The sequence below is a fragment of the Myxocyprinus asiaticus genome, chromosome 27 (genome assembly GCF_019703515.2).
Source record: "Myxocyprinus asiaticus isolate MX2 ecotype Aquarium Trade chromosome 27, UBuf_Myxa_2, whole genome shotgun sequence".
NCBI lineage: Eukaryota > Metazoa > Chordata > Actinopteri > Cypriniformes > Catostomidae > Myxocyprinus > Myxocyprinus asiaticus.
In genome coordinates this window covers 7021058-7048985 of record NC_059370.1, presented here as the reverse complement: position 1 = coordinate 7048985, position 27928 = coordinate 7021058, and the positions used below count along the sequence as shown (strand labels likewise).

General features: G+C 37.4%; 2 protein-coding genes across 2 annotated transcripts in view; one reads left to right on the top strand and one right to left on the bottom strand.

Annotated features, from left to right (window-relative positions):
- Positions 1 to 125: 125 nt before the first annotated feature.
- LOC127418229 (uncharacterized) lies at positions 126 to 10307 on the top strand. The gene is made up of 10 exons (XM_051658697.1): positions 126 to 165; positions 1031 to 1202; positions 2325 to 3836; positions 3917 to 4056; positions 4179 to 4380; positions 6386 to 6490; positions 6583 to 6770; positions 7925 to 8066; positions 9304 to 9901; positions 10046 to 10307. The coding sequence occupies exons 1-10, from the start codon at positions 151 to 153 to the stop codon at positions 10056 to 10058; spliced, it is 3087 nt and encodes a 1028-aa protein (XP_051514657.1). The 5' UTR covers positions 126 to 150; the 3' UTR covers positions 10059 to 10307.
- A 6921-nt stretch (positions 10308 to 17228) lies between these two features.
- The window catches only part of LOC127418337 (autophagy-related protein 2 homolog A-like), a 55935-nt gene continuing 45235 nt past the window's right edge, over positions 17229 to 27928 (bottom strand). Inside the window, exons 33-42 of the mRNA XM_051658911.1 lie at positions 27616 to 27831; positions 27393 to 27494; positions 25672 to 25756; positions 25435 to 25588; positions 25273 to 25342; positions 24525 to 24607; positions 20967 to 21088; positions 20664 to 20818; positions 20244 to 20396; positions 17229 to 18630 (exon numbers count right to left, since the gene is read on the bottom strand). Coding sequence (XP_051514871.1) covers positions 18394 to 18630; positions 20244 to 20396; positions 20664 to 20818; positions 20967 to 21088; positions 24525 to 24607; positions 25273 to 25342; positions 25435 to 25588; positions 25672 to 25756; positions 27393 to 27494; positions 27616 to 27831 — 1377 coding nt within the window. The 3' untranslated portion in view covers positions 17229 to 18393. The remainder of the gene's footprint in view (positions 18631 to 20243; positions 20397 to 20663; positions 20819 to 20966; positions 21089 to 24524; positions 24608 to 25272; positions 25343 to 25434; positions 25589 to 25671; positions 25757 to 27392; positions 27495 to 27615; positions 27832 to 27928) is intronic.

Here is a 27928-nt window from a genome sequence, read left to right as displayed (position 1 = left end):
CCCGGCCAATCAGGTAGCGCTTTTCTCATGAATATTACTGATTAGTCCAATCAGGTATCGCTTACGTCATCAATATAAAATACTTTTCTGTTACCATGAACCCGGAAGAAGCGCAAAATCACGTCACAGCAGTTTCCAGGCAGCAGCGCGATGGCGGAAAGCGCGGTAAATTGTTTTCTTAGTGATGTTTTATTGAATCTAACGTTATTTCTCGAACAGTGAAGTTACCCATGTGTTTATATTGATCATTAAACTTAGTAAGATACATGTATGGAGTGTCATGCTGTTCACTGCAGCATTCTTTATTTTTTTGTTTTATATTTGAATTTTTGTTTGTGCTTTATTTTTATTTAAATATTCACTTGTTTATTTTGCATTAGACTGGCTTCTGCTTACATTTATATCACCTGTACTATTTTTTTAAATTCAACATGAAAGCATAAAAAATGTTTTCAGACCAATTACTCCTTGATGGATATAGAGATAAAGCAGGGGCCGTATCTATTGTAAAGAATTAAGTGTTGCACTTGAAGCCTGGGCTATTAAAACATACGTATATTACCGTAGTAATGTTTCTACTTCCATTGCAAAGCCATTCAAATATTTTGTTTTTGATTTATACATGTATATTACATTTTAATTGGATTTAATACATTATAATGTGGAAGGGACAATGAAACATTTAGCTATACTTTAGCTTCCTTAACTTTGGTTGAAGTAAACTTTTTAGATTTTTATTTAACACATAAAAAAAAAAAAAAAAGTCACAATAGTTTGAGATATTTGGCAAACCCCTGCCTTATTGAATCAAACATTATTCTGGAGACAGTGTTTAGTAAATAGACTTTGCAATAAAGTCATATCAGCTTCTGTTGATATTATTATTGTCTACAAAGGGCTTTTTAAAAATCTATATTTAATGTTTTATTTAACACTCTTGCAGTGTGCAAGTATTGTATTACATTGGTGTGGTTTCAGAGTTCCTGAACTGATATGTCTACAGTGTGTCTGTGTTTTTCCCCCTTTTTAGAGACATATTACAATTCAGAGAGGGAAAACATTACCTCAGTTTCAGCGATGCAAAAGTTGTTGTCACTATTACCACTGCCCTTTTTGTGCAGCCAGTGTCTTTAAGCCTACGACAATGAACAAATTAAAAATGCATCTTCAAAGCCACTACGGAAAGGCCTTTGTCCATGGAGGTATGAACATCTTGAGTTGTCTGTAAAGATATGGTATGTATTAGGGATGCACCGATATGAACCAATACTCATCATATTTTGTTATCAGATCATTGTTTTACTTAAGAATTATGCTTTAAACATGTACAAAATATACAAAAGCTTTTTTACTGTTCTACGATAAATTATTTCCATTAAACATGGATTGGATCTGTTGAACACATGACAGGCCACAATAATATAGATAATTTGAATAAAAAAGATAATTTTGAAAATAAAAATATTTAAAAGATACAAAATATAACTTAATATGACAACATGATGATTCATAAGAAAAAAAGGTTATTTTGCACTTCTAAAACAGTTAATTGCACTACTTTTTGCAGTTTAAAACTACTGAACTCACATTTTACACAATTACAAATTACAAATTCATTCTATATGCATATTATTGGCAATTCCACTGAAATGTCAACCACATCATGAAAAAATAAAGTTTTAACCAAAGAAGCAAAACCCCCTTTTAAATTCAGTATTATATTGATATTATAGATAATTGATAATGCCGTCTTGACCGCTACAGGGCGCCGCTTGCTCACAGAGTGCTGACTGAAGCACTGAATGCAGAATTGCAGCCTTTTAAGGTTTCGTAATCACACAATGTCATATTGTGATTTCAATCTTATTTCAATCAATCATGCAGAATTAATGGATATCATACTGATGTTTTAGAAGTCAGAGCATTTTGGGTGGTTTCCCTCATCATGTAACCTATAGGTAAGTGTCACTTTCGCAACTGTCACATCCGTTTATAATGATTTTTCCACATTAATGTGAGAACAAGAAAGAATAAACACTAAATATAATATGTTCTTATCAGTGCCAACCCTTCTACACATTGTGGCTATTTGTATTTCTGGGTTGTGCATTTGAATTCACAGAGTTTGTGTATTAATAATGAATTATAAATAAACCATTGTTTTTTCTTATCAGCGTTTTCATGCTTATAACCGATATGCCATTGGTTTTAATTTGGTCAATAATTGGCCGATAAATATAAGCAGCTGATACATCGGTGCATCCCAAGTATATACATATACCGTAGTACAATATTTGACTAATATATAGATGTATATTTTTTAGACTTCCTTATTCACAGATGTGGATTGGGCTGTAGAGCATCACTCCATTACCACTGTTTGTACTGTGCAAGTACAGTTCTAAGGAGAGATGATTTTACAAACCATTTACAAGTCTGTAAACGTAAACCGATTCCTACTTCAGCCATAGAAATGCCATTAACCACCAGGCCAACAGTGACTTACCTAGTAGTCAAAGAAATACCGTCAACCTCCATTGCAAATATAACTGCTTCAACGATCAACGAATCATCGTCAACAAACTGTACAACAGTGACCGCTTCAATGGTCAATGAATCGCCCTCAGCAACCGATACAACACTGACTGCTCCAGCAATCAACGAATCACTGTTTACAATTGATGCATCAGTGATTGCATCAACAATCAACAAATCACTGCCAACCACCAGTACAACAAAGACTGCTGTGGCAATCTTTAAAAGAGAAACAAAAACCGCAGCCACCTCATCATCCACCAAAATTTCCCTGGGCAGGGTTCGTGTGCGGCCCGTTATTAAAAGAAGATGCCCAATTTGCAATACCCTCATGAATAGACACAACCTACAGACACATATTGACCGCAGACACACTGAACAGCCAATAAAGGACATTAATGCCAAGTTCCACCTGACCAGCCAGTGTATTGACAAGTCAAACGGCATATTTACAGTTCTTAAAGTTTCAAAAGGACACAGTATACCACTGCACATACAGTACAAGACCTGGGGAGAAAACCACAGAGTCGTCTGCGAATCCAACGAGTGCCAGGTGAACATGGAAGTGGCGCAGAGGAGCGGCCTGCTGTCATACCAATGCAAGCATATCCGGTCAGTGACCTACTGCATGTCTTCGGCCGGACAGGTCACCCTGGAAGAAGAAGTTTTGACAGAGATGGTAAAAACAGTTCGGTTTAGCGAGATAAATAAAAATGCGTGCCTTGCTCGGCAGCGGCTCGCCAACAGTAGCTGCACGCCACTGTCTGTTCACACCACAATCGGCGTTCCGCAAACAAAGAAATACATTTCCGTTTTCGAACCCAATGAGTCCCATTACAGTCGTTTGGGGCGTGTCATGGTTGTCTACAACACCAAATCAAACACATGGCATTGCCCCTGTGCCAAAGTGAGGCGTTCATGTGTACACAAACACGTTGCCCAGTGGCACCTATTCCAAACACACCGCAAGCTGTTCTCAACAGTCTTCAACACGGAAGAATCGGTACTTAAAGAGCATGAGTATGCATACACAGGGGAGGAATGCATCACAGATGACAATACTGCATATCCCCCGGAAGGTCTGGAACTGGAAAATATGGTAAATTACATTTTTCAGAACAAAAAGATACCTGCCGGCCTGCCAGACAATATACGTGTACCATCAACGGACAAAGACTACCCAAGACATCTTTTTCCACATGAAATTGAATGTCAGAGATGTCCAGGCACTGCCCTCCTTAGTGATCCTATGCTGATTACACAAAGGGCAAAGATACTCACCAACTGGCGCATTATTGAAGGTAGGATATGATATCATCCATATTCTTGTGTGCTTTTCAGCTACGTTCCCCTCTAATGTAATAACTGTTTGAAATAATAGATGTCGCCACCTACTGTAAGCGGTGCCCGCAGTGTGGAATGTTTTATCGGTACCAAGAGTGGAAAGACTGCCTCCATAACTTCAATGACCACATCATCCTTGACACACCATTGTGTTTTACCTTGAGAAACCTTCTCCAGGTAACTTGCCTGCCATTTTTGGGCGGACTAATGAATTTGTTTGTCAAAATGTTACTTGTAAATGTAATTTTAAGTCTTAAGCCAAGGTTTTGAAGTGTTTAAAATGCTTCGTTTCCTCCTAGGTCCATACTGCCATGAGCCGAGCAGTTGATTTTTTACAGCTCATGACAGGTGTGGAGTTTCCACTGCCAGACACCATGCTGCATGCATATTTACACTTCGAGGCTCTTACAGATCATGAATACAAGTATTCATGTGCTTCCTGTGGCGATCATCCTCCAGTGGTGCTCGTGGCTGGGTTTCAGGGTGGTTTCCAGTTATCAGGTATGACAATTTTAATGTTCGGTGTTCAACACAATGCAAGTATTTTGTCTGCTGACCTGGTTGGGCCAGTAGTTCAGATTTGTATTTTTCTTGCCAATATACTGGCCCCACCACAAAAAATATGGATTTTATTTTTAGCAGTGTATACATTTATGGGTGTTTCTTTAACTCAAGTCCCAGGGGTTGATTTTTTTTTTTTTTTTTTTTAAACGATCAGATTTCAACAGTTTTCTTTCTGTTGTATGAAGGTCACATTTCAACCAACTTTGAAGCTCTTTACCAGACCTTCAACATTTATTTTTGGTACTTTTTCATATGCCTTTTTATGTATAGATTTGATAGGTTTTATGTCCCAGACCCAGACTTTCAATATTAAACTATGAAAATACATTATAAAATGCAAATTATTACATGTTTAAAACTATGATAATCTAAACAAAGAGTGAAATAAACATAAACCATTTTAATTTTTATTGTGTGAAAATGATTTTTTTTATTTATTTTTTTATTAGTTGTGGTGTCATTTCCAACACACCAAACAATTAATTAATAAATACATAACTTTATTTAATTATATATATATATTTTTTAAAGTTAATGAACTTGTTTACTGAAATGAGACAAGTGATGTTTGAAGAAAACATAGAAAAATCAAGGTAAATGTCACTTGTGAGCAGAATATTTTTATTGGGCATCATACCCAATCAAGCTGTAATTTTGCTGAATTATGGGAAAAGTGTGACGATACTATTTATTTGTGTGTATTTAGGATACATAAAATGTTAGCTATGAAATTAGCCTTAGCCAGACAAACAAGTTATTTAAAAAAACTAAAAATGTAATTTCCTTCAGCATAATTTCCAGCACTGAATTCTATTAAGCACAAACGCCAGTGTTATAAATATCGTGGTGCATGTACAGTACATACACTGTTGTACATTGTTGGTAGACAAACAAAAAAAAGAAATAAAAATATGATGACTTTTAATCGAGACTTTACTTCTAGAAATTCACAGTGCTAAGTGTCAGAAGAAACAACCTTATATTTTTCCTTTAATGTTTCATATTTTTCACAAGAAACAAATTATAACTAGGTCTGTCAGTTGATTAAAATTTTTAATAGAATTTTCAATTGTATGACCAGCCGATTAATTAATAAAAATTATTGCAATCACATATAATTTATAATAATAATATTATTTTCTGAGATAGGTGCCCAAATGAAAGTAATTAAATATTAATAATACATAATAATTAAAAAATATATTCAGATTGAAGTATAGATCCCAGCATTCTGTTGTGCTTCGTCCAGCTGTCAAGAACGTGTCCTGAGCGGCTCTCATTCTGTGGCTGTGCTGCTTTTGAGGTTTTTTGAGGTGCACTGACTGCCCCCTACTGACGCGGCTTGTAAAAACACAGTTACTTAGTGCACTACAAGCTTGACGGTATACATACATACTTTATTACGGAATTTACATACGGGTCAGGTGGCTTAATGAATTGCATTATTTTTTTTAACATGTTTTTTAAAAATATAATTAATCACACTAAATTAACCCTAATTATTACAGATTGTAACTCTATGAAAGCTATGAATTCATACAAACTCTTTTGTTTGAAGACAATGGCATGTTGTGCAGAACATTACTGATTTGTTTGATGCTTTAAAGACCATTTCAGGTCATTCATAATTTCGAAAAGATCTCATCTATAGCAAGCTAGAAAACATTACATTGGTGACATGTAAATCATCAGAATTTACAACAACGTTCAATACATTATACAAAACCAATTGTTTAAGCAAGCAAGGCATAAAAACATATCTACACGATAAACAAATGTGAGATTTAGTGACAACTCAGCACTGGCCCGATGGGGAAAGCAGCAGTTCCTTCAACTGAAATTCTCACACTGGCCCCTTATTTGTTGAGCCTTGAGACTGTTAACTCGTTTAATTCTTTAATACTATATTCATCATGTTCTTATTTATGTTATGTTTTTTTAGTAAGTGACATTGAGGAATCTCCAGAGAATTTTAAAGGGCAGGTCAATCTGGAAAAGTTTTGGGAAGCGGTGTCCAAAGAGATGATTGGTCGAGGATTTGTTGCAAGTACATGCATTTATTGCTTAGTACACTATATTGCAAAGTTTGCAAAAGAATGCAAAAAGCTAATTTTTGGTTTGGTTACACTACTGTTCTAGGTGATGGACATAATCCATTTGCAGTACCACCAACTTTTCACTTTTGGGCTCCTTGGATTGGCAAGAGCACACGATGTTCAGACACTGTGCTAAACACAGAGTTTGAAAAAGTTTCAAGGTCTGCATCTGAGATCTCAGAAATGACAGCTTCAGAAGAAAGGCTTCGAGAAAAACTTTACAAACAGAAGGTTTTGGTTTCTTTTAAAGACCCCTTGAAATCAGTTTTGTGGCTTTTAGTCCATTTATTTTGAAGTCATTCAAATGCTAGTGTATTCTTAAACGTAAAAAAACAAACAAAAAAAAAACACTTAAAGCTGATATACACAAATTATGCATTTAAAATTTCCCATCATTCTCTTCCAGGAAAATGGACCAAAAATATTAATGACTCATCCTGTACCACACAGATTTTTGTCCAATAAAGTGTTCTCTGTCATGTCCCTTCCCCTGCAATTCATGGTTTATGGCTGTGACGTAACTAAAGGGGATTGGCTATTTAAAAAAAGGACGATCCCTTCAGTGTCCCGTCTAAACATTCTGTTTCATAGAGCGCTACAATGCCTGCCAACTTTTTCAGCCATCTGGGTTCGGGAAGTAATTTTCCCATTAATTTTTTTTCCCATTCATTCTTTTTTTTTTTTCCATAGGGATTTCATGAAATCCTTCATAAAAGAGTCATGAACCAAACCAACCAGCTCCGAGGTGAATCACAACATTACAAACTTTGATTTGAAGCAATAAATTGTTTGCAAATCAGACAAAATTACATAAGTGCAAGACTGTGTACTTAACGTCTTTCATGAGGGCCTAAACTACAGTCCCATGAAGGAGTACGAATGAAGTAATCAAATTTAAAATGATGGAAAAATATAAAACTATAGATTTAAAGTTGTTGATTATAAGTAAGTATATACTTTAAGTATATTGTGAAATATTTAGACATGTACAAATATATAAGTAGTTTGAGAGTGTAGGGACACCGACGTTGTATCTCGCATTGCGTAATTTTCCCCCTTCAGGATCATTGGTAGTGTAGTTATTCACCAGGAATTCTGCTTTTAAAAGCCCTTTTTTATGAAATGAAGTTAAAGTAATGGAGAGTGAAGCAAATACCAATGATTAATAGCCTCACAGTAGATTTCTCTTTGAAGATTTAAAAGTTGTTGATCACATTACATTTTACTAAAGGTACCAGACTGTTGCGCTCTATAGAAAACATGACAATACAGGACAGAAAACTGCTGCCAGCAAGCAATTTCATGGGGACTTTTTTTGTGGGGAATTTTTAAATGAATATTCTCTTGTTTACAAGTTAACTTTTATGAAATATTGTTTTTGATAGGTTGACGTGATAAGAACATTATGCAAAGAATGTGGTTTGGACTCCACCGGATCTCATAGTGACCTCCTACTTAGATTGTCAAAAGAAATAAAATCAAGACAAACATATGACAAAGTCTTTGAGAAAATCTGGGCTACCTCTGGTAAGCTAAATTGTGTTTTGCTTGCACTCTTGTAAATTTATTTCTATTGCCAATGCATGTAATATTGTTTTGCAATTTTATATTATGTGGTTCTTATTATGGGATGTGACTTCCAGGGTTGTGTGCCATTCAGAATTGAATTGAGAATGCCTTTTAAATACAAATTTAATTCCTGAATTTGAATTTAGGTAAAAAAAAAACAAGATGCAGAATTGCAATAAAACTTTAAATGTAAAGAAGTGGAATTAAAAGGAATTGAAATTCATAGAAATGTAGTTTAGAAGTGTAATTTTTACCAGAAAAGTAAAGTTCGTCAGGACACATTAAATGATGGATGGATATATAGAAATATGGATGGATGAATAAATAGGTGGATGGATAGATGGTAGGAGGATGGATATACAGAAAGATGGATAGATGGATGAATATATGGATGGATGAATATATAGAAAAATGGATGGATATATTGCAATTGCCAAATTTAATTGCAATTCAAATTTGAATTTAAGGAAGTGGAATTAAAAGGAATTGAAATTCATAGAAATCCACAACTTACAACAATAAGTGTAATATTTACTAGAAAAGGAAAGTTTGCCAAGACACTTTGATGGATGGATGAATGGATGAATATATAGGTAGCTGGATGGATGAATGAATTAATGAATGGATAGATATAGAAAGATAGATGATGAATGAATGGAGAGATGGATGGATGGCTATATATATATATAGATGGATGGATGGATGGATTGAAAGCTGGATAGAAGGATTGCTGGATGGATTGCTGGATAGATGGATGGCTAAATGTATAGATGGATGAATATATAGAAAGATGGATAGATGGATGAATATATATAGATATAGATGGAGGGATGGATGGATGGATTGATTAATTAAAGCAGATTAAGTTCATTCATTTTGCTGTAATTCAAATTGCAATTCAACATCCTGTGAGACGTGGCAAATTAAATTCAAATTCCAGCTCGTGAATGGACCCTTTTTACATTTCTGGGATAGGAATGCAGAAGTGAACCATAGAAGGCTAAACTTTGCCACTGGTGTATAGAGGTAAACAACAATGGCAAAATAAATATAATGCTTGATTTACCCTGCTCATTTAAGGTGGAAATGCGTCATCAAAAACTGAGGTCCATTGAAAGGGAGTCAATTCTGAATTTACCCAAACCTGTTGACTTCTAAAACCTTGCATCTTCATTCTTTATCTGTTCTACAATAGGAGGCTGGGAAGTGGTCATTTGCCCCTGTGGAATTGTGTACAGTTTGAAATGCAATCTTCATGCTGAGAGCCCTCGAGACTTTGCTGACTTACTGTTATCCTGGAGACACATGCCAAATGTCATCATTTATGACTTTGCACAGGGTCTTGCAACCCACACCAATCTGAGGGCACCAGAAAAGGTCCTCATCTCTCCATTTGAAGGATGCTTGATGGAACCCACTCAAGCTAATATAGAACTGGCCCAGAGTGGAATGTTGGCAGTTTCACTGCCTTGGCTGGATGCTAAAAAGACAGTGGCAGATCTCCATGGACACCCAGTGACAGGCTCCTCTGATCACTACGTGCTGTATGATCCGTTTCAGGAAATCAATACTGAAGACAGTGGGGATGTTCTAAGGAAGTTCACATTAGTACCACAGCTGGCTGGGAAAGTGAACAGTCAGGCTGCAGAGCAACTGTTGGACAAGATGAAGAAAAACAGCTACTTTTTGAACATGTCTTCACCATCAACACATCTGTTTCAAATGAGGAATATAATTCACCACTATAATGAGTACAAAAACAAGAGCCGGACAGTTTGGATGAGCTGTGATGGGTAAAGTTTTATTATTTTTTTTTTTTAAATATACTTTTATACAGTAACTTAAGCCTATTTTAACAATAAAAAACAAAACAAAGGCAGTACAACAAATACTACCATGATGTTGAAATACTTTACAATTTTTTTTTTACATTACAGAGAAGACGATTGAAGCGAAAATGTACAAATGTACAATGGATGACAAGTTTTTTTTCCCTGTTAATGTTTTGTTTTAAATTTATTAGATATTTTTTAACTCTAAATGCAAATTATTTGTCTTGAGTTGATTGTTTAATTTTTTTTTAATTTTATTAAAATATGTTTAACCTTACAAGTTTACTTGCATTGTCCAATATCTTGATCCTGTTGGTTAGCAAATGTGTTGAAAATGGCTGTAATTTTAATAAAGAAGCTAATTTTAAGACGTCCTCACAGAACTGGAGGTAAAATGCAAAGCCACAGAATTCTTCTGACTCAAGAGCCTTAAACTCATTCCAATATGAGTCCAGAAGTTCAGTTTTGACTGGATAAACACAGCACATGAGGAATATAGCTGCATTTCCTCTTTTATATCAGGTGATTTGTGAACTTGCAGTAAATCTTTAATTCTGATTGTTGATTACAGTGCTTAGATAGACAATTTGAAGTGGACTCCTGAAATCTCATTTCATCCAACTCACTCTATTAGCGACTTTGACTTGAAACTAGCCATCTTTGTACACTTGTTTTGTGTCTCCTTTTGGCTCAAGGGAAGATTCAGAAGCCTATAACTTCATAAAATAAAGCTTACATTTTATGCACATTCTTCATTTGAGCTTAAAATGTAAATATTAGGGCTGTAAATCAATGAAAACTTTAAATCAAATTAATTTCATGACATGCCAATTAATTAATCCACTTGATTGTATTTAATCACATATCAGTATTTGCCCAGAAAAGTCCCCAAATGAAGATAATTCAACATAATGACAGATGAGTAAAGCATTGATTAGACAGTACAAAAAGTGGCTTTAGAAGTCAGTACAGGTGCATCTCAATAAATTAGAATGTCGTGGAAAAGTTCATTTATTTCAGTAATTCAACTCAAATTGTGAAACTCGTGTATTAAATAAATTCAATGCACACAGACTGAAGTAGTTTAAGTCTTTGGTTCTTTTAATTGTGATGATTTTGGCTCACATTTAACAAAAACCCACCAATTCACTATCTCAAAAAATTAGAATACATCATAAGACCAATAAAAAAAACATTTTTAGTGAATTGTTGGCCTTCTGGAAAGTATGTTCATTTACTGTATATGTACTCAATACTTGGTAGGGGCTCTTTTTGCTTTAATTACTGCCTCAATTCGGCGTGGCATGGAGGTGATCAGTTTGTGGCACTGCTGAGGTGGTATGGAAGCCCAGGTTTCTTTAACAGTGGCCTTCAGCTCATCTGCATTTTTTGGTCTCTTGTTTCTCATTTTCCTCTTGACAATACCCCATAGATTCTCTATGGGGTTCAGGTCTGGTGAGTTTGCTGGCCAGTCAAGCCCACCAACACCATGGTCATTTTACCAACTTTTGGTGCTTTTGGCAGTGTGGGCAGGTGCCAAATCCTGCTGGAAAATGAAATCAGCATCTTTAAAAAGCTGGTCAGCAGAAGGAAGCATGAAGTGCTCCAAAATTTCTTGGTAAACGGGTGCAGTGACTTTGCTTTTCAAAAAACACAATGGACCAACACCAGCAGATGACATTGCACCCCAAATCATCACAGACTGTGGAAACTTAACACTGGACTTCAAGCAACTTGGGCTATGAGCTTCTCCACCCTTCCTCCAGACTCTAGGACCTTGGTTTCCAAATGAAATACAAAACTTGCTCTCATCTGAAAAGAGGACTTTGGAACACTGGGCAACAGTCCAGTTCTTCTTCTCCTTAGCCCAGGTAAGACGCCTCTGATGTTGTCTGTGGTTCAGGAGTGGAATACGACAACTGTTGCCAAATTCCTTGACACATCTGTGTGTGGTGGCTCTTGATGCCTTGACCCCAGCCTCAGTCCATTCCTTGTGAAGTTCACCCAAATTCTTGAATCGATTTTGCTTGACAATCCTCATAAGGCTGCGGTTCTCTCGGTTGGTTGTGCATCTTTTTCTTCCACACTTTTTCCTTCCACTCAACTTTCTGTTAACATGCTTGGATACAGCACTCTGTGAACAGCCAGCTTCTTTGGCAATGAATGTTTGTGGCTTACCCTCCTTGTGAAGGGTGTCAATGATTGTCTTCTGGACAACTGTCAGATCAGCAGTCTTCCCCATGATTGTGTAGCCTAGTGAACCAAACTGAGAGACCATTTTGAAGGCTCAGGAAACCTTTGCAGGTGTTTTGAGTTGATTAGCTGATTGGCATGTCACCATATTCTAATTTTTTGAGATAGTGAATTGGTGGGTTTTTGTTAAATGTGAGCCAAAATCATCACAATTAAAAGAATCAAAGACTTAAACTACTTCAGTCTGTGTGCATTGAATTTATTTAATACACGAGTTTCACAATTTGAGTTGAATTACTGAAATAAATGAACTTTTCCAAGACATTCTAATTTATTGAGATGCACCTGTATATTTCTTTTATTCCCATATCATTTGTTATGCAGTGCATAACAACACCTTATTTTTATTATTCTCAGGTTAGGTAAAGTAAGTCAAATCTGGCCTAAATTATAAGCACTATTAAAAATACTTACAACCTGGACAGAAGACTCCTTTTTGGTATATGTTCTTGCTCACAATCTCAAAACATCAAAAATCAAAGCCTCGGTAGGCAAATTTCTTATAATCAATAAAATTAAATCTATTTGTTACAGTCAAAACAATTTTAGGTAAATACAAAGTAAATATAAAGTACAAAGATCAAAAATGTTTTTCTGTCAAAGGCAATATCAGCAAGGCATCTAGCGTCAGAGATACTGTTCGAAATGAAGCAGCATCTGATGTAATTATCATTGCATCAGTCTTTTACAGATGTCCTGTCTATCAGTAACTGCCCAGTTGGTGTCGTCAGTTGTAACTTCAAGTCCGCCTCCAAAAGTCTCTTTATATAGGCTTGGCTTTGCCTCCTTTTTCGACGTCAGGTTTTTCTCCGCTGTTGTTCACGATGCCTTGCCTGCAAAGCATTATTCTCTATCCATGGTAATATACATTTATTTTTCTTCTATATATACACTATATTGCCAAAAGTATTCGCTCACCCATCCAAATAATTGAATTCAGGTGTTCCAATCACTTCCATGGCCACAGGTGTATAAAATGAAGCACCTAGGCATGCAGACTGCTTCTACAAACATTTGTGAAAGAATGGGCCGCTCTCAGGAGCTCAGTGAATTCCAGCGTGGTACTGTGATAGGATGCCACCTGTGCAACAAGTCCAGTCGTGAAATTTCCTCGCTACTAAATATTCCACAGTCAACTGTCAGTGGTATTATAACAAAGTGGAAGCGATTGGGAATGACAGCATTTTAAGTGGTAGGCCACGTAAAATGACAGAGCGGGGTCAGCGGATGCTGAGGCACATAGTGCGCAGAGGTCACCAACTTTCTGCAGAGTCAGTCGCTACAGACCTCCAAAGTTCATGTGGCCTTCAGATTAGCTCAAGAACAGTGCGTAGAGAGCTTCATGGAATGGGTTTCCATGGCCGAGCAGCTGCATCCAAGCCATACATCACCAAGTGCAATGCAAAGCGTCGGATGCAGTGGTGTAAAGCACGCCGCTACTGGACCCTAGAGCAGTGGAGATGTGTTCTCTGGAGTGACGAATCACTCTTCTCCATCTGGCAATCTGATGGACGAGTCTGGGTTTGGCGGTTGCCAGGAGAACGGTACTTGTCTGACTGCATTGTGCCAACTGTGAAGTTTGGTGGAGGGGGGATTATGGTGTGGGGTTGTTTTTCAGGAGCTGGGCTTGGCCCCTTAGTTCCAGTGAAAGGAACTCTGAATGCTTCAGCATACCAAGAGATTCTGGACAATTCCATGCTCCCAACTTTGTGGGAACAGTTTGGGGATGGCCCCTTCCTGTTCCAACATGACTGCGCACCAGTGCACAAAACAAGGTCCATAAAGACATGGATGAGCGAGTTTGGTGTGGAAGAACATGACTGGCCTGCACAGAGTCCTGACCTCAACCCGATAGAGCACCTTTGGGATGAATTAGAGCGAAGACTGCGAGCCAGGCCTTCTCGTCCAATATCAGTGCCTGACCTCACAAATGCGCTTCTGGAAGAATGGTCAAACATTCCCATAAACACACTCCTAAACCTTGTGGAAAGGCTTCCCAGAAGAGTTGAAGCTGTTATAGCTGCAAAGGGTGGGCCGACGTCATATTAAACCCTATGGATTAAGAATGGGATGTCACATAAATTCATATGCGTCTAAAGGCAGATGAGCGAATACTTTTGGCAATATAGTGTATATATAATATTACATATAAATGAAGTTGGTTGAACTTAATTTTTTTTCTCTCTATTCTAAGTCAAATAAAATACTTACACAACAAAACCGTCTCGTCTTTATCTTCTTGACCTCTAATTCAACTTCAGCTCTTGCAGCTGGGTAATAAATCCAGCTTTTCCAACTCTCTCTGTTCTTATCTCCTTTGGCTGACATTTTGTCTGCATAACATGTTCAGACATGCCCTATCTACAATAACATGTTCACTCTGGTCTTAACTGTATTTAATAAATTATATTTACCTTATTTATTGCAACATTAATGGGTAAACACAGTAGTATACAAATACTAACTGTTTAAATGTGTAACACACTTTACAGATAACAGCAGTTCATTGATAGTTTCATGTATCTCTTGTAAACAAAATATTGTATTTAATACATTGGCTAAATATGTGTATCAAAATACATATATTAAATAATCAAACAAGGTGGCAGGGTAATTGCATTTTCTCCACATTACACAACACATTAATGAAGTCTAGAGTCGGCAATCCATTTTGCAGTTGAGTTTGTCAACGTGTCCTCTTCTCACAGGACGCGTTCTTGCGTTTTGTCTGCGCTATTTTTAATTGTTGGTCTATGCACATGTGCGTCAGACTTTGCTTTTGGAGCATCTCGCTGGTTTTCAGCATCATAAAAGGCACAATTTTAGGGCGCTTTGTGAAGTTATAAGGATTTTAAATAACTGTCTCGAGACCCCTGCATTCTGTTCTGTTTCGTCCAACTGTCAATAATGCGTCCTGTTTGAGCGGCTCTCATTCTGTAGCTGTGCTGCTTGTGAGGTTTGTTGAGGCGTGCTGACTGCCCCCTACTGATGCAGCTCGTAAAACCACGAAGTTACATGTACTTCAAGCTTGAATCGCTACAGTGGTAGGAAAATACTTATTACGGAATTTACGTACGGGACAGGAGACATGATTAACTGCATACTTTTTATGTTATTTTTTACATAATAGCACTTAAAGCATTAAATTGATAGCCCTAGTTAATATACAAAATGTAAGGTTCTTCCATCAAACCCTCATTAGCTTTAAAATGTGTTTAATCTCGTGCGGACGTTGTATTTTGGCTTTGCTATACACAACGCATAATTTAAATGAATTAAAACCGACTGAATACTTCTCACAAGACTCCACACTACACTATAATTTAAAGGTTAAACTTCTGGCGCACCGCGCCACGTGACACAACAGCATGACATAGATTTCCGAGAAGCGCCTCTGGTAAGAAACCTCTTTACATTTTTTGATTGAAACCTGTTTGGTTATAAAGAGTAGCATCTCTAGTTTTGTTTGATATGCCTCTTTAAAAAAATCAATTTATTTTTCGCTGATAAAGATGAAGTCCACATATGTGGAAAATGGGACCTTATTCCTTAAAAAGTTGAAAAAACGTTAGTTATTTTGAATAATATTTTAACTTTAACATTTGTGGGTCATTTTGCTTTAATATATATTTTGTTATATTTTATGTTATCACTGTATAATACGGCTCTATTCATTAACATTAATAAATGTATTCTTATATATTTACTATACATTTTCACATTGAGGATAAATGTATTCATGCTAAAGCTGAAACATTTTGCTTTCAGAGGCTTTATATGGAGTTAGGATGAAAATAAGGTGCATTTGAACTGTTCTGAGACCAATGCAGACAGACAGCACACTGGAGGTTAAGTCATTCACTAAATCGGGAGCAAGGGTGCATCCTATAACTTTCTATGCAGCTAAGTGCATACACCTAAAATCTGACCAAAAGTTCAGTTTCAGGCTGCAGATGATGTTTGGACCACTCAACATGTTTGGCAGACATGGGACAATGATAATTAGTATATAGATTCAGAATTTTATAATGTATAATTTTATTTTAACATGGTTGGCAGTGATTGGATGATGCTGGCCATTACTTTGAATAAGAATGATTAATTCAGCTGTATAGAAAATCAGCTGTAATGTCTCAAAAACATGAATAACCAACACTCCTGGGTACATAAAGTATTTGATGAAAAACAAAATCTGACTTTCTATAGCTTGGAAACCTTAAACTTAAAAAACTTACAACTTAGTCCTGCTGTCCACATATGAGGACATACATTTTTAGGGAAAACGATTTGCTCTAGAATTTTTATTAATTGTTTTGCATGTATATTAAGTGCTACTGGTTACAAATAAAAAAGGGAAATGGAAAATGCACACAGCAGTCACACGGGGTTCTCAGGAGGTTAACCTAAATACATTTTGTTCTTGTATACATCCATTAGGAATTAGCCTTTTGTGTTGGCACATCATGACTGAACATGCCACACTAATCCATAGTTTGGTAGAAAAATTCATTTTCTCATAGTTGTGGGTGCAATATTTACACCGTGAATTTACAAAATTCTTCAAATTTAATTTTTACATTTTTTTTTATTAATTTGCTTACACATTGTCTTGGTACTATACAGGTAATTCGTACAGCGTACACCATAGTTATAATTACAGAAGAAATAAACGCACACAGATAGCTGTCACATTGCCAGCCAGACACAAACATGCATATCCTTACACACTCACTCACACAACACACTGTACACATACTAAAACACAAGCCTAAAACAACTCACTTCCCTTACACTTTATGCAACTGACAAAAAAGTGACATTACCCACAGAGCCCTTTCTCAATTGACCGACTCTCCACCCCTTCTTTCTGCACATGGACATAAATTGCTCAACATCATACATTTTTACATATCGTTAGTCATAACTGCAAAGTGAAATTAAATATTTAAAACATGTAGGAAGGCAGCGAATGAGACAAAAGCAAGCATGTTTGGTTTTGGGGTAAATGGCGGATAAAAGGGCGAATCTCACAAAATTTCTCTAGAACATGTCCAGGTCATATTTCAGCCCCAAATCAGAAAGAAGAATCATAAGTAATTATATTTTGCTTTAAAAAATGTAAGCCAATTTTTTTTTTTTTTTTTTTGGGACCGATAAGATTTTTTTTCACTGATATTATTTTCATGATAATTAAGCACACTTTCCCCCACAACTGGAATTAGTGTAATGCAAAAAGAATACATTTAAATTGCAAATATTTATCTTTATATATTATGGTGTTATTTTTTGTACTACCTTAATGCTATTTTAAATAAAAACAATCATTGTATTATATAACTGTTATGAGAATCGCTGTCAAAATAATAATGGGAATTACAATAAACCTAAAAGCATAAAAAATGCATACGGATGCATTACGGAAATGAGAATATGGGTAAAAAATTTGCTTTATTGTCAGGTAAATACTTTTAACAATGCCAAAAAATTACAATAATTTTGAGGTGAAATATCACCTGGACATGTTTCAACTTTCCATCACATTCTGAAAGAAAACAAAAATGATGGTGTTAGTTTAGGCTTTTGAGAGTTAAACAGGTTGAAACTTTAAAACAAGATCTTTATAATGTCAAAGAATCAATTATGGCACGAAAACATCAGGAAAAATGACTGTGCTTAAAACACAAGTCAAAGAGGACAAAGATGAATCACTTTCCTAGCATTACAAAGACATCCACAAAAACTGTATGGTAAGGCCATCTGACCTAAATTAGAGATTACAAACAACATTGTGTTTGTAATATGTCAGAGGGAGAATATCGATTCAATCAAACTTTAAATGAGCATTTAGAAACGAGAAAACACCTGGTCTCGAGCTCACAGGTAAACAGTGTTCCAGATTGATATGATTGCATATGTTTCAGTAGGACGAGAGAAACGTGGGTTGCACTTGGCTGTCTAGAGAGCTCCGCTTCTAGCAATGTGCAAAGTGAGAACATTTGCATTGCATGAAACAAAGTGTGCAACTACGTGGAAGCCACTTAAAAAAATGTCCATTTAGCCTTTTCCGTGTTTTTTTTTAATTATTTATTTTTTTTGTCCTCTGTTTTTGCATTGATACTTAAAGATTAACTCGCATACTATGACATGTCATTCGTTCATACTTCATTTGTACATTCACACTAACAAAAAACTCGTCAATCTCATTCTTGGCCATCATCAGTGCGCCATTTTAAGAAGTCCTCTTTCCGCGCATCTGGTTTAATTTGGTTCCGCATGCCTCCCAGCAGGTTGGAGGTGGCCTCTGAGGCAACTATTAGGGGGCGGACAACGGTGGGCGGGATCTGGCGCAAAACCCCACCTACTGCCCCAGGAAGACCTTTCTGCTCGTGCCCACGAGATGCCACATCACACAGGGTCTGAGCTGTGTCAATCACTCCCTGTGAAAAACAAGTTGCCATGAGTGTATATGAGAAGGCAATTATAGCATATGCTAAAGCTGCAGTTATCAATTTCTGCACCACTAGCGGCACCAAATAGAATGACAAAAAAAAAACCTTTCAAACAAGTTTCCCAAACAGTTCTCAAACTCCCACCCCAAACTCGCATCATTGGCAGAGAGCCAATGTAAAGCTTTAAAAAAATAAATAAAAAGATTTTCTGATTAATTGCGGTCATTTAAAGATCCCGATATTTATTCTTAAAATCCCAAGGTCAGTCTTGTACTCTATGTCTGACATATTCCTTATGTCGATTGCGATAAACCACTGGATGTCTTGTGTTAACAGGCCAAAAGGAAAAGAGACTAAAGAGAGAAACAACACAAATAGCACGAATTATGTTTTTATCAATTTCCTCATTTCGGCACCCACAAGCTGTTTGACTGACCGACAGGCGACTTATGTATGTGTGCTGTTTGTGCATGCTCTGACAATGCTCACGGTGTTGCAGTAATGAGTAACAGATGAAGAGTGCCTAAATGGTAAAATACACGTAAAATTCGGTGAAAATAACAGTCTTTGAGAGATATTAATGTAAACACTGTCGTTTATGCTTAAAGTGCATGTAAACAGCGGGACAGCAGGTGGATTTGTTTTAAAATGTAGGACTTGAGATGTAAATGCAGCCTAATAGATCTGCTGCTGTCTAGTATGTTGTAATATCAATCAACAACAATAACGAGAGAACCATTCACTGCTCTTTGTAGGTATTGAAATTTAAGGGATTGTTCACCCAAAAATGAAAATTCTCTCATTTTCTCACCCTCATGCCATCCCAGATGTGTATGACTTTCTTTCTTCTGCAGATCACAAATGAAGATTTTGAGAAGAATATCTCAGCTCTGTAGGTCCATACAATACAAGTGAATGGGTGCCAAAATTTTGAAGCTCCAAAAATCTGCATACAAATAATCCATGAGACTCCAGTTGTTTAATCAATATATTCAGAAGTGATATGATAGGTGTGGGTGAGAAACTACTGGGCAGGGAGAGGAATTTGAAGAAAAAAGGAATTAAATATTGATCTGTTTCTCACCCACACCTATCATATCACTTCTGAAAATATGGATTAAAACACTGGAGTCATATGGATTACTTTTATGATTCCTTTCATGTGCTTTTTGGTGCGTTAAATTTTGGCATCCAATCACTTGTATTGTGCGAACCTAAAGAGCTGAAATATTCTTTTAAAAATCTTCATTTGTGATCTGCAGATGAAAGAAAGTCATACACATCTGGGATGGCATGAGGGTGAGTAAATGATAAGAGAATTTAGATTTTTGGGTGAACTATCCCTTTAAGGTGTTGAAATTAGTATTAAGAATCATCAAATTGACATTATAACTGAAATATACACATTAATCAGAATCGAATCAAGAGCTTGTGCATCAGAATCGAAAATTTTTATCGATACCAAGCCCTACCTAGAGTTGGACATTTTTTTAAATTGGTAACTTATACAAGGTTCATACAAACCCACAACACGATAACTCACACGACAACACAACATCTCGCAACATGTTTGACATGTTTGCAATAGTATAGAGACATACTTCTCTGACGGTGTCATAGGCTTTGGCTACGCCCTCTCTGAGGTCAGCTGGTTGAGGGGTGCGCCTGGGACGGCAAGTAGGGCGTCCCTCAGTGATGTAACGTGTCAAAGGAGGAGTCGGAGATAAGATGTCATACACAGTCTCAGCAGTAGCCTGGAAATACACAGTCAAAATATGACTTCATATATCCAAGACATCTAACCTCACGCCTGCCCAGAAAAGTGTGCTCAATTTGTGTACACGGGCATGTTAAAAATTGTGTCAATTTGGTTAAAAAGCATAACCACAAGTATCTAGTGACATTCACAAAACAGAAAGGCATTGTCAAGAAACATTGGATCCGGCAGTTTGGAGTGTAATTTCAGGTCTTCTACATCACTGCTCAGTAATATTTGTGAGTGTGTGTTTTTGTGTGTATACCTGAATGGCCTGCACCAGTCTGTTGCTGAGCTCGAGGGCAGCAGAGGCTGTAGAGGTGCCGAACGATGCCGCCCCCCTCTGGAGCCCTCGGATAATGCGCCCGTCCTTCCGGTACTGTTCAATGGGCATCCAGAACAGATCGCGCACACCGTGGACTACAGAGTAAACAGCACAGATTAAGAAAGCCTCTTTATCTGTTATCCTGTTGCAATTGGAATATCCAAATGCATCTCATAGTTATTACATTTGAGAGAGAGCCAGTTGAGAGAGACACTGTGCTGTAAAATGATTTCTTGTACTCACAGAGCTGTACGACAGAATGCATTGGGCCTACACCTCCCAGAATCCCTGGCAGCTGGTTCTTCCTAATGTCCGTAAGCCACTCATTCACAGCGTACTGAATAACCTTATCAACTCCCAGCAGCCTGAGAAGACAGAGAACAAGAAGTTTTAATTTTTATTTATTTAATTTTTTTAGGGCTGGATATTGGATTTAAAGATGTGCTTGAGTATTATGTAAAACAAGGCAAGGAGAATTGTTTTTAAAAGGCCATATTTTACAATTCTGTAGCATTATATACAGTGCTGTGAAAAAGTATTCTCCCCCATCCTGATTTTTCTGTTTTTGTGTATATCTCATACTAAATTGTTTCAAATATTCAAACAAAATCTAACATAAAACAAAGGCAATCTGAGTAAACACAGAATACAGTTCTTAAATGATAATGTTATTTACTGAAGCAAAATCCAATACCAACTGAGCCTGTGTGAAAAAGTATTTGCACCCTTAGTTACTGATTATTGCCAGCCCTATTCAATCAAATCAACACCTACATATAACTTTTTTCAGCAGCATGAATTTGGCAAAAAAGTCTCACCCAGTAGCACACTATGCTAAGGTCGAAAGAAATTCCAGAAATGAGGAGGAAAAAGGTGATTGAAATACATCAGTCTGGGAAGGGTTACAAAGCTATTTCAAAGGCTCTGGGACTCCAAAGAACCACAGTGAGAGCCATTATCTCCAAATGCAGAAAACTTGGCACAGTAGTGAACCTTCCCAGAAGTGGCCGACCTTCCAAAATTCCTCCAAGAACACAGTGACGACTCATTCAGGAAGTCACAAAAAAGCCAAGGACAACATCCAAGGAACTGCAGGCCTCTCTCACATCAAAGTTCACTGTTCATGACTCCACTATCAGAAAGTGGCATCCATGGAAGAGTGGTAAGGCGAAAACCACGCTAACCCAGAAGAACATTTAAGTCTCATCAGAATTTTTCCAAAACACACCTTGATGATCCTCAAACCTTTTGGGAGAATGTTCTGTGGACTGTTGAGTTGAAAGTGGAACTGTTTGGAAGACAGTGGTCCTGTTACATCTGGCATAAATCAAACACAGAATTCCACAACAAGAACATAACTACGGTCAAGCATGGTGGTGGTAGTGTGATGGTGTGGGGATGCTTTGCTGCTTCAGAGCCAGAATGACTTGCAATAGTTGAGGGAAACATGAATTCTACTCTCTACCAGAAAATCCTAAAGGAAAACGTCCGGTCATCAGTCCGTGAGTTGAAGCTCAAGCGCAACTGGATTATGCAGCAAAACAATGATCCAAAGCACAGGAGTAAGTCCACTTCTGAATGGCTCAAAAGAAGCTAAATTAAAGTTCTGGAGTGGCCTAGTCACACAAGTCCTGACTTGAATCTGATTGAGATGCTGTGGCAGGACCTTAAACAGGCAGTTCATGCTCGAAAACCCTCCAATGTGGCTGAACTAAAGCAGTTCTGCAAAGAAGAGTGGGCCAAAATTCCATCACAGTTGTGAAAGTCTGATCTCCAGTTATCGTAAGCATTTGGTTGCAGTTGTTGCAGCTAAAGGTAGCACAACCAGCTATTAATGGCACTTTTCCACTGCACGTTAGGGTTCGACTCAACTCTGCTCACATTTCTTTTCTGAGTTTGCTTTTCCACTGCAGTTTAGTGCAGCCTCAACGTGGGTGGGATTATAGGCTGATCGCCATAGTTGTGTCGCCCCATCCAGCTCTCGTTGGATCCTCTCCTCGGCTACTAACGAGAGGAACATCTGCACCTTGTTTATTGACCAAGGCGTGGTTTTGCGCACAGTAATTTCTTTTTACAATTTGAAAGTTGCGTGAACAAATGATACTGCTATCGCTGTTGCTAACTTTAAAACTAGCGGGTTGATGTCCCGTGTCGCAAATCCAGTGACACTGGTAGTTACGAATCTCTCTGGGTTTTGACATCACATTTAGTATAGGCTCGGCTCGCTTGGAACCTCGACCGAGGTGGTACTAAAAAAAATGACCAGGTACCAGGTACTATCCACAGTGGAAAACCCCCCAAAAGGGAGCAGAGTCGAGTCAAGTCGAGCCGTACCGTGCAATGGAAAAGCCCCATAAGTTTAAGGGGGCAGTTAGTTTTTCACATGGGTGATACAGGTGTTGGATAACTTTTTCTCCTCAATAAAAAAATATATAGTTGAAAACTGTATTTTGTGTTTACTCGGGTTGCCTTTGTTTTATGTTATATCTCATTTGAAGATCTAAAACTATTTAGTATGAAAAATACACAAAAATAGAAGAAATCAGGAAGGGGGCAAATAATTTTTCACAGCACTGTATACACTCACTGAGCACTTTATTAGGAACACCTGTACACCTACTTATTTATGCGATTATCTAATCAGCCATCATGTGGCAGCAGTGCAAATCATAAAATCATGCAGATATGGGTCAGGAGCTTCAGCTAATGTTCACATCAAACATCAGAATGGGGAAAAATGTGATCTAATTGATTTCAACCGTGGCATGATTTATGGTGTCAGACGGGCTGGTTTGAGTATTTCTGTAACTGCTGATCTCCTGGGATTTTCACGCACAACAGTCTCTGGAGTTTACTCAGAATCATGCCAAAAACAAAACACATCCAGTGAGCGGCAGTTCTGCGGACAGAAATGCCTTGTTGATCAGAGAGGTCTACAGAGAATGGCCAGACTGGTATGAGCTGAAAGAAAGGCTATGGTAACTCAGATAACTGCTCTGTACAATTGTAGTGAGCAGAATAGCATCTCAGAATGCACAAGTCAATCCTTGAGGTGAACATAAAAAAGAAAAATCATCTTTACATTGAACATGTGATCTAAGACCTTTATGTGGCTTCATGAAATCTGCACGTATCATCAGACTGTGCTGGTGTGCATGACCAAAATAACCAAATTTGATAGAATAGATCCTGTGGATGCCGTGGACACATTTGTTTTGGTGTCAAATTTCAACTGCTTTGATAACAGTTGCACAAATAGGATTTTTAAGTTATAGCGCCACCTAGAATCAGAAATGAATGAAAACAACATAACAAGGTGCAGAGATTTTACTATAAACCTCACAGAGCGACATGAGCTATGAGATTGTCAGCCGCAAGCAAATAGACCGTAACAAATTATCGGAAAAAATATTGGCGGTAATTCCATTATTAGCACGATAATATTTCGATTTTCTCTTTTATCGACCAATAATATATCAGATGGGGGTGTGCGTATGTGCCTGAGTAGTGGGGGGAGAGGGGATTTGGGACCATCCTGCCAAATTTGATTTCTCAAGCACTTACAGTTTTGGCTGCCCACTCACTTTTAGGGCAGAAAAAGAATAATAATAAGAACAACAATAATATACCTTCAATGCTTGGCCCCCTAGTTAGCTTATCTTGACCATTTTCCATCCTCTCTCTGAGCGTTAGAATTAAAAAGGCTGATTTGTTATTGTATTTTTATGATTTCTGCATGTAAATGACCTGATTTTGAGCACAGATGAGGATAAAGAGGTGCTTCTGAATAAGAATGATTACCCATGTCTACAGCACAACCTCTTCAGCTTCAGTTCAGAGCAGTTCAGCTGGGCCAGACCAATCAAAATTCCAGCAAACGTACCCTAGGAAACCAGAGATTATATTCATTATTAGAACAGCAGCTGGAACTCAAACAAATAACATTTCAGTTATTCAGATAAAAAAAAAAAAAAAAAAAATAGCCCAGCTTTAGTTGTGGGATATCTTATTTAAAGACTTTCCTGTTTTTAAGTTCTTATATACAAGAATTTCGGCACTAAATCTTCACAACAGGGTCCCAATCCTTTTTGACCAATGAATTTCCAGAGCCTTTTCAGGCATTTGTGATAACTGGACACAGATTTTTTATTTTTTTTTATATAATTTAGATTCAGACTGATCTGCAAATGACTAGTATGTGAACCATTTCGATTAATTCATTAAAAAGAGCTGACATTAATGGACCAATCGTACACGGCTTGCAAGCAAGTTTTACTCTGCACAAGAGCAATATCTAGATCATTAAATATTTTACAGTATTGAAAAACTAGAACAATATCTTAAAAATAAATTATAAAAATAATTATAAAAATGCCCATTCCATGACTTTTAAGGTTTCATTCATTTCCATGATTTATTAATTTATTAACTTCCATGTTCCATGTTTTAAAATTCCCTGATATTTTCCAGGTTGTCCATGGGGAAACCTGACATAGATAAAATGACTTTCATGAAGACAAAGCATCCGTAATTTTAGGTGATCTCAAACCTGCTCAATAACCACATGCTTTCCCTGATAGTCCAGCCAGATGGGAACTTCAGAGGTAAAGCGGAACTCTCTAAAAGAGAAAAAGTTTGAGTGAACATTAATTACGATTTCAACGTTTGTTTCATTGGACACTGAGTGGCAGTTTGATGTCAGATCTTTTACCTGAAGTAGATTGGTTGGTCGGAGGTGGAGGAGGAGCCAGCGGAGGAGGAACTCTGCTCACTATAGGTTGTTTCTACAGAGGCAGCAAGATCATGGCCCAATCCAGAGGTGGGATCAGACTCATCTAAATGCTTTTGAGGAGGGTCAGTTCTCACTGGGAAGAGATCAAGGGAGTGACAGATGTCAATGATATAAGAAAGAAGGAAAGAAAAGAACTGTTTCAGAGTCTAGACTTACCTTCAGCTGTAGGGTCAGCGGGCAGGAAAGGATTTACTTCTGCAGCCATGTTACTGAAGAAGTCCTTCAAGAAGAAAAGTGCATCCTGGGAAATTACAACAAATAAGTTATTGAAGTCAACATGAAATCAAAACGAACCTCATTAACTTTCTGAATACCCTTTCCTGATATTATTGTAAATGGCTCATGAGTACATGTAATTCTACAAAAAAAAAAAAAAGTTTGTCTTTGTATTCTTTCATCAGAATGTAATAACTTGCTCTGTTTCTAAAACAACTTTCATGAAATTGGCCTGAAAAATTTTGAACCCACTTTTTACTATCCAATCCATTTCCACTAAATAAACTCAAGCCCAGGCATTTCCTCCTTGAATATCCTGTTTCACTTGGAAGTAAAATGGGTTTTGAACAACATTTCATACAGTACTAATTCTAATATTATTTGCTGAGCAAATCATGATGTCAATCATGTAATATTTCACATAAAAAAATTAATACATTTTATTTTTTGCATAAATAAAAAGCAGCAGATTTTTCATACTAAGATTTTTTGTTTTGTGACATTGTTCACAACTATGCACATTTTGACCCCTAATTCTTATTACTGTAATGCAAAAAATACACACACACACACACACACACACACACACACACACACACACACCGATCAGCCACAACATTAAAACCACCTGCCTAATATTGTGTAGGTCCCCCTCGTGCCACCAAAACAGCACCAACCCGCATCTTAGGAGATCAGCAGTTACAGAAATACTCAAACCAGCCCATCTGGCACCAACAATCATCCAGGTGATTATCTAATCAGCTAATCATATGGCAGCAGTGCAGTGCATAAAATCAGCAGATACGGGTCAGGAGCTTCAGTTAATGTTCACATCAACCATCAGAATGGGGAAAAAATGTGATCTCAGTGATTTGGAGCATGGCATGATTGTTGGTGCCAGATGGGCTGGTTTGAGTATTTCTGTAACTGCTGATCTCCTGGGATTTTCACACACAACAGTCTCTAGAATTTACTCTGAATGGTGCCAAAAACAAAAATCATCCAGTGAGTGGCAGTTCTGTGGATGGAAATGCCTTGTTGATGAAAGAGGTCAACAGAGAATGGTCAGACTGGTTCAATCTGACAAAGTCTACGGTAACTCAGATAACTGCTCTGTACAATTGTGGTAAGAAGAATATCATGTCTGAATGCTATTCTGAGATGTGGGTTGGCGCTGTTTTGGCGGCACGAGGGGGACCTACACAATATTAGGCAGGTGGTTTTAATGTTGTGGCTGATCGGTGTATATATACTGATACATTCTTAGAAAATTCTTTCACAGAATATATGAAAAATTCTCATTGATGTAATGGCAAAAAAAAATTCTTATTACTGCATTGCAAAAAAAAAAATCTAATTTCTGTAATGCAATGTCACTCATTATTGCAATGCAAAATATCATATTGCTCATATTTTGCCGCCACCTGGTGGAGTAAAGATGCAAACTATTGAAATGGGTACTGAACATATCAGTGAACTAAATTCAAATGAACATAGAATCTAACTCCCCACCACTATTTGGAAATCCACAAACACAAACAAGAGGAGAGACGCAAATAGTGAAGCATCCCAGTGCTGTTGGACTGTATATCAGCACTCTTTGAATGTTGCTCATCCAATCAGGTTCGAGGACTGTTGTATAAATAGTGTATAACATGTACCTGGTCTATATTGAGTCGCAGTGGTAAGAGACTGACTCTCAGACAGCACTCTGGTCCGCCCAGACCTGATTCAGGCATCACCTGTAGAGCTTTTATGGTCAGCTACAGCAGCGAGCAGGACGGATGTGAACACAAACAGAAACAGAGTTACAGTTAAAGAGAACGGTCAGCAATACCACCATAATCACGACCAAACTGTTGACTCCTGCTCTCAATAACTCACCATGTTGGAGTGGGCTCTGCGTGGCATGCTCTCGCTGGTGTACAGATATAGGAACTTATTGATTTGAGAGGAGGCCAGTCGATCTCGCACCTCCAGCTCCTGAACGATAAACACCTGACGGGAAATAGGCTGCTCCCCAAGCCCCATCCCCTCTGCATCCTGCCCCGGCACAGTAGGGGGCGCCACCACTGGGTATGTCTCATGCTGGAAACTGACCTGAAGAAACAGTTACAATGCAAGTGATTAAAATCTAGCAGTCAAACCCTTGCAATGAAGCATTAGCAGTTGCGTTCAACATATTTCGGAACACAAC